Raw genomic sequence first — 7,628 nt, forward strand, 5'->3', positions numbered from 1 at the left:
AAACAAATATAGATTTATTTTCGTGGCATTTTAAAAAACCCAAAAAACAAGGGCACGGCAAAAATTGCCGCGGTTAACCCTTTGATTTTAATATGGGCATTACGGCAAATTGCAAAGGCACCAGGGAAAATTGCCGCGGTCTATTTCAAGCCCTGATGTTACAGATTCATAATGGAAATCCTTAGATCCAGCATTCTCATCCCCTCTATCTGGCATGTGGTGTGGTGGTTAGGTGCTTTGCTGTTACACACAGAAGCACCCACCATCTCCATAGGTTTTGATAGGATAAGAGTGGGATATTATTAGTAGTACATATGAAACAAGAGCAAAACACCATTCTATGCAGTGTGCCATGTCCCAGCGCAGGCCATTGGGTGTTGCCAGGCACCATGTTTGTGTCGTAAGGAAAACATTATTAAGGGCACAAAGGATCTTCTTTTGCTTTTCACTTTTGAATGTGAGTTGACTTTTGGTTCTTCATTAGTCTCTAGGTCTTGGAGTCTTGATTGTTGATGGAATAAGTAGTATTATTTTGTCAAAAATTTTCTCCTGAAAGACCCTCCCTCATTGTTAATGTAATAAATTACCTTTCCTGTTTTTTTGTGAGCACAAGACAACTTTTCCTAGGGAGAACACAATTTTTTAATTTTTAGTTCTGAACATGCCACATTGAGGTGATGTATAAAATCTTCTTTTCTCTTCACAGATCAGAACTTGTGTGCAGAGTAAAGTACAACAATACTTTACCGGACATTCCGTTTGACCCAAAATTCATCACTTATCCATTTGAATCTAACAGGTAAGATTCAGGGCTGTACGAGGAAACAAAGGCTGCAGTAACTTAGCTTTCAATATCGTAACCCGTTAAATGCTGCAGGTAAATAGGCCCCTGTGCCGGGGGAAATCCCAAGAATCAAGACGGTTGGGGTGACCCCACTCTACCTTCCGTAAATTTTTTATTTATGAATATTTCCTCATGAATTTCTTCATGTACATTCTACATTAAACCATGTTTCTTTGTTATAATTTTAGGGTATTTCATTGAGAGATAGATGGTGTAACATAAGAGTTAGTAACATGATGCCAAAAACACCACCACCAAACAACATAAACAACACATATTCGAGTAATGATAAACTGAGACTCAAAAAAGGGGAAAACTTGTGTTAGTGTCTGCAGATAAAGAGGCTTTTCCTACCTTATACAACTCTTGTACAATCCTAGATGTACGTATGTAAGCCCATCTGTGTTTACTGCCAATAATTCATTTTTGTGCGGTCGATGTGTTACAGATCTAGTTCTAATCTTCTCTTTGAGCTAAAATCGTAACCTGACGCTTTCAAGTTGGGGGGAAAAATAGTGATAAACATAAACCCCAATAGTCATTACGAGATTTTAACAGTAACTTCCCTTATAATTGGTATTAAAACAACCTCTGTGATCACAGTCCCTTAAATTCTACGGGCCAGGTGAAGAGGTTAAGAATAGAACATTCAATCGTTGTAGCCATGGTACATTGTAATGTGATTATGCTTTTCTTCTGATTTTGAGTCTTGAAAAACTGCTTTGTGCCTTAAGGAAAAATCGTGTACAGAATGTATTTGTGTGATGATGTTGTGGAATAGGCGCTCGTCAATTTTTGGGCATATGGGGTTATTGGTATCATCTTAAAACCTGTTCATTTGCCTTCCTTTCGGTAAAAAAAATATCCATCTATGTTGAATAGATTAGAAGTCAAAATGTTTGCAATTGAAGAAGGTCAGGGTCGCCTGTTTTCAGAAGTAAAATTACCGAGAAAATGGCCACTAAAATTTGTTAACTTCCATCGCCTGAGAGTCCTTGGAAACTGACAATACCCCCCGGGGCAGTGCCACTGACTGAAGTGTCTTAAGGCCATTCCCAAAGGGGCGACATTTCTCGTTCAAGCATAGTAGAATTGTAAATGGGCTGACTCATGTCACGCTCATAACTGTGCCTGATCTACAACAGGGAACTGCTGCTTTTTCTTTCCTGATTCTTACTAATGTGATTTTCCTCTACTTCTTTTGTATGTTTGTGACTTTCTTGTGGCCTGCTATTTTGGGGTGCCTTGATAGTCGAAGCAGACCTTGTCCTGTTGAAGCTAGAGAGGTGAATAGTCTAAGTCTGATTCCTTGTAAAGACTTCTCTGTTGACACCTACCCCTTGGCGCTCATATGACCTTATGCAGTTGCCAGCGCTGTAAAAACCCTCTACAACAACAACGAAAAAAAACCCTGACAATTAAAATTTTTTCTTCCTTTAATCAATATTTTTAAAATAGTAAAATCCACACCATAATGTGTTTTTTAATGGACATAAAAGGTGTTGAGCCAAAAAAAGAAAATACAAAAAAAAATTGCCCTTTGGACAAAAAAATGCAGATTTCTTTGATTTCATTATTTTGACGAGCGCCCGATTTCACCACCATGCCTCACATTTGCTTTATTATACAAATTTTAAGCAATAATATTTAACTGGATTCCTAGTTGCCTCTTTTATTTTTACAGATCATCAAAGGCTTGTTGTCTTGTGTATGATGGAAACTCTTAGGGAATGTACTCCAGTCTACAATCCTGTAGTACTTTTCTTTTTTTGTTTAATTTTATGACAATTTGACTGGTATTTTTTTTAACAAAAATTGTTTCCTCTATTTACTGTTCATGAAGACTGCAGCTTGTGTAGTGATTTAAAATATGTATTATTCACAATGTTATCAATTCAGATCATCGAAAAATTGAATGGGCTTATTGATCCCATTAAAAAAAAACCCCACAAGCAGTCCGTGGAGTAGCAGATTGAAAATTTGCATTGCAGAAAAAGTGATGGAACATGTAGTATTTTATGTTTAACAGCAGTTTGCTTTGATTTCAGGTTCTACACATACAAACCAACTTCTTTAGAGAGGTCATTTAAGTATGACCTTCTCACAGAGCATGACCTGGGTGTCGGCATTGACCTCATCAACCCTGACACATACAAGATTGACCTCAATGGTGAGAAGCTCAAGTGGCTTTGCTTGCAAGATTTTTTTGGGGGGTCATATTTGGTAAAAGTATAGCTTCTTTTTTCAAAATGCAATCCAGTGTCACAGTGGGTGTCAGCTTATGCCCTATAGGAATGGGAAACAGTGGGCTGTGTTCACTGTGATGCATGAAGAAGACTGGGAGGAGTTTTGCTTTGACTGTTTCTAAGAAACTTCTTGTGGATGTAGAGCTTCCTTGTAGTCTTACATCTGGATCTACTGCTGTATAGAGTTAGTAAATTTTCTGCCCCTATGCAGACAAATCTACTATAAATGGTTCTATTTTTACTGTTTGTCCTGCTTTTAATTTTTAATTATTTTTTTGGGGGGGGCCGAGAAAGGAATGTATTTCCTCACTTAAGACTTTTGCAAAAAAATGTTCTTTTGTAGATGTTCATGATAAAATGTCACTATTTGTGGTAGCTGTATCAATTCAATTTTTACTTTTGAGAATTGAAGAACAGGCTGATTCCTGATGTCACATTGCTTTTTAATTAATATATCTTAACAAAAGAATTGTAGTTTTTAAAAAAGCTTATCATGTTTCTCTACATATGATATTTTTTAATGTGTATGATGCCTCTTGTAGCTTTTCCAAGACCTGAAGATCAAAGACTTTTAATCAGTGTTTCCACTCTTCCGTTTTTTTAACGGAAATACTTGTTCCTTCATCATTATCAACTCCCTCCGTAAAAAGCTGCAACAGCGTAGACTACAGAAATTCCGTAGCAAAAGATCCGTACTCGCCTTCGTATCGTCTAGTGCTAGTATAAGTTACGGATATTTACAGTAATTCTCTCTGCAATAAGTTAATGTTATAGAAACCTGCCAGATTGCGCATTTCCTGCAATCGGCCATTATTCTGCTATGCCCCATGCATTCATTACGGGCTTGTCGTCAGTACATTTTTACCTGTGGATTGATCGAAATCTGGCAAACTTTTGGTGTCAATTTCCTCCTTTCTATCGTTCGTCATTCACTCATTCCATCTATGGTCTATCTTCGGATTGTTGCCGCGGCTGGAAAATCTGCGTTTTGATAAAATAGATTGACTTATGATCTTAGACAGAAAATTACTGTCGCTATCAGAAAGAAACTTTTTTACAAATTTGTCTAGATCTAGAGAAATGATCAATACGAAGATTCTACGGCTCGGGAATGCGATAAGGGCCACGATGAAAGAAATTTATGCTAAAACCAACCTAAAACTACTAAGTCAAGAATAATTCGAAGTGGTATTCCGAGGTTGTTACATGCGACATTCAGGCGTGAAATTTAAGGAAAATTAGGGTATTCCCGGAGTAACTGTATTGTGAAGGTACACATCTATTCATTATTCCCAGGTTTGCCTTCTATCAATGGTGCGAAGACAAATTAATTGAATTATAGTAGCAATGGAAGGGGAACCTGCTTTTAAACATTGCCATCCATGGAAATATATTATGCAGATCTTGGAGAAGAAATTAAACAAGACAAAATGTTGGTGAAAAAATAAATGTTATGGTTTGCAGGCAATCTCTTCAAACAGGCTCCCAAATGCCATTTTCAACCCTCTAAAAGCACTAAATTACAATTTCTTCAGGGGCTTCGCCCCCCCCCCCCCCCCCCCCCCTGAACCCCCACCGGGACGCTGTCCTTGGACCCTGCTATGGGCTCAGGACCCCCGGCACAATTTTCCTTTTCTTTTCAGCTTCAGCTGGTGGAAGCACTGTTTAATATAGAAAATGAAAGTGAAGAGAGCAGAAAGATAATTTTTTTTCTTCCTTACTATTGTTCATATATGCATGACAATTACTTAAGATTGTGAAAATATTCTAGAAGCACCAGCAATGTGGTTTCCTCTGAGCCTTTAGAATCATGAAAGGAAAAGAAATCAAGTGAGGTTGTGCTGAAAGAAGCCTGCGTGGAACTCTCTCAGAAAAACAATTAGGAAGAGATGTATGCAGTTTAAGCAGAAGGCAAAAGTGGCATAGGTGGACCAAGAACAACTGACTTTGAGAACTCGAAGGGATGGGCAAAAGAGAAAGGCTAGGATAACATGTTCTAACTTAGTAGAGAAGTGAGCTGACTGTCCATGTCTTTTTCAGACCTGTCACTTTATGGTGGTGATTGTTTATTTGTCTTTTTTTTGTGTGTCTTGCTTTTGATAGCATATCCTGAACCTGAAGATGAAAGGCTTCTGGAGGAAGACCTCAACACACCTGGTGATTCAAAAAGGTGAGGAAGAATGTCTGTGGCTTAGGTATATATACACACATATGATGTGGAATGCATAAAGATAGAAATCATACTGCTGGATGTACACAGGGTTGCCTTTTTTCCTTTCTTTTCTGGAAAGTGAAACATTAGTCTTTCTTCTACAAACTAATATTATAACGCGGTGTAGGTGATATTGCACTCCATTTCTCTTTATTAGAATTTTCTTTCCTGAAGCATTATCTACCTGTTTAACTTTCTTTTTTCTGCTTGGTGCTTTGCTGTGTGTGTTTCAGATCAAGACATCACAATACCAACGTGTCTTGGTTGCGGAAGACTGAGTACATCTCCACAGAGTACAACAGATTCATACAAAAAGCTGACAAGTCAGAGGCCAAGTAAGAGACTGAAAACTGTTTTTACTTCATTGTGGGTATTGCTTTCTTGTGATTTCGTTGACGATTACTTCAATGTTAACTTATTGCGCTTGGAGTTAATTTTAACTGATTTGCCCATTAGAGCCTGCACTAGTATTAATTTACAACGGAACGTCTTGTGCAAGAGGGTACTTTATTCAAATTTTGACTCTGCCTCCATATGTTTTCAACAAAGGTCGAACCTAACGTGATGGCCACCTCTACAAACAGCCACTTTTCTTTTCCTCCCTTGCATATTGTCTATATAATTTCACTGTGTAAAACGACCACTTGTCCACCGCGGCCACCATACTTTAACACACAACCCCTATCTCATCAAACAATAACACCTGTCTTAGATGACCACCTTTTTGGTAACTAGATTACGTTTTGTCATAAATTATGCATTTGCCCCTGGTGTTGTGGGGGGGTCGCCATAATCCAATCACCTGTCGTCGTTGTTAGGTAGTCCCTCCAACTGATCATGTTGCTTTGGCCCCTTCCGCTGTTGACCAATAGGTAACAAATTTTCAGCTGCTGGTGAGGTAAGCGTGTAATCCCTCATAACCCATAAGCCCCGCCCAGAACTCATACACAAATTGTAAGTGAGATGACTGGTCACTGTTTACCCAGTCTGTAACAAAGTAATAATGGATATTTTAACGTGGCATTCGGTCTTACTTGTCTGACACGGTTCATTTTATTGTCACCTTTGCGCAAAATCAGCGGCAAAATTTTAAAAAGCAAGCAAAAAACAAACCAACGAAAACAACAACAACAATGCGGCTAACTTCTGTTGGGACCCTAGACGGGAGTAATTTTTTTCTTCATCTTGATCAGTCCTGCATAAGACAGCCACTTTTCTCCTTGACAATGTATGGCTGTCTTATACAGGTTCGACTGTATATAGTTGATACTACTGGAAAAGTAACCGAATGAACAATAGAGGAGTTGGGTGATGTTTTTTGTTTTTATGTAAGAGCAAATAAGCCCTGAAGGAGAATAATTATTGAAAAAAATCATTAATCTGACTTGCTTTATGCGTTAAACCCAGCATACCGTCACCATTATCCATGAAATCCAGACTAATATACTGGAGAAATGTTTACATGTAAATCCTCTGTGCAGCTATAAAGGTAGTTTAATTTATTGTGTCTCTGAAAGTACAGTAAAAGACATCAGAATGAGTTCTTAACTTGATAAAGTTTCATCAAAAAGGTATTGCTGTAAACTATTTTTGTGTAAATATGACAGACATATAAGATTGGCTATGTTTTTTCATCCATATCTCATATATTCTCTGTTTTTTTTCTCTTTTTCTTTGACTTCTTATGGTGTTTTTCTACTTTTTGTTACTGTAGTAATCTATGTGAAAAGGAATTTAAGATCAGACTTCTGTGAAGTGCTGATGTAATGAAAACTAACTTCTTGCTGTTGCATTTAATTTTTTTTTAAAGATGATAAAAATCGTTTCATCTTCTCTTGATCTTTTTTCTCAGGGTTGGTTTCAAGATCAAACAGATCATGAAAGAAGAAGATCTTTACAAAGACAGAGAAAGTCAGATTGGTGCAATTAACAGCACGTTTGAAAAAGCAAAAAATCCAGTAAGTGTTTGTTCGTACTCAAAAGTAAATGTGAAAATAAAGGAAATTCTTTATAATATGTGTCATGACTCGATGGAATAAGGTGCACATCTATTTTTGGGCATGTTAAGTTATTGCTTTCATATAAAAGCTTGTTCATTTGTCTTGCTTTTGATGACAAAAATACCCATCTATCTTGAATAGAAGTTGAGATATTTTCCTTTCATGGAGGTGGGGGTCTCCTGGTTTCAGAGGTAAAATTGGTGAGAAAATGGATGACTTCCAACGCTTGAGAGTCCTTGGAAGCTAAATTTGAGTTTTTTGTGCATTAATTAATATTTATCATTGAAATTTTTTGACTGTCAACATACACACTCTCTCTCTCTCTC

General features: G+C 37.4%; 1 protein-coding gene across 1 annotated transcript in view; it reads left to right on the plus strand.

Annotated features, from left to right (window-relative positions):
• Positions 1 to 706: 706 nt before the first annotated feature.
• Positions 707 to 7,628, plus strand: part of LOC101859147 (RNA polymerase II-associated factor 1 homolog) — a gene marked incomplete at its 5' end in the record, with an annotated part of 23,622 nt that continues 16,700 nt past the window's right edge. The window contains 5 exon segments of the mRNA XM_013090674.1: positions 707 to 799; positions 2,893 to 3,014; positions 5,194 to 5,260; positions 5,536 to 5,637; positions 7,155 to 7,260. Of these exon segments, the coding sequence (XP_012946128.1) occupies positions 707 to 799; positions 2,893 to 3,014; positions 5,194 to 5,260; positions 5,536 to 5,637; positions 7,155 to 7,260 (490 nt within the window).

This window comes from Aplysia californica, unplaced genomic scaffold, assembly GCF_000002075.1.
Source record: "Aplysia californica isolate F4 #8 unplaced genomic scaffold, AplCal3.0 scaffold00028, whole genome shotgun sequence".
Lineage (NCBI taxonomy): Eukaryota > Metazoa > Mollusca > Gastropoda > Aplysiida > Aplysiidae > Aplysia > Aplysia californica.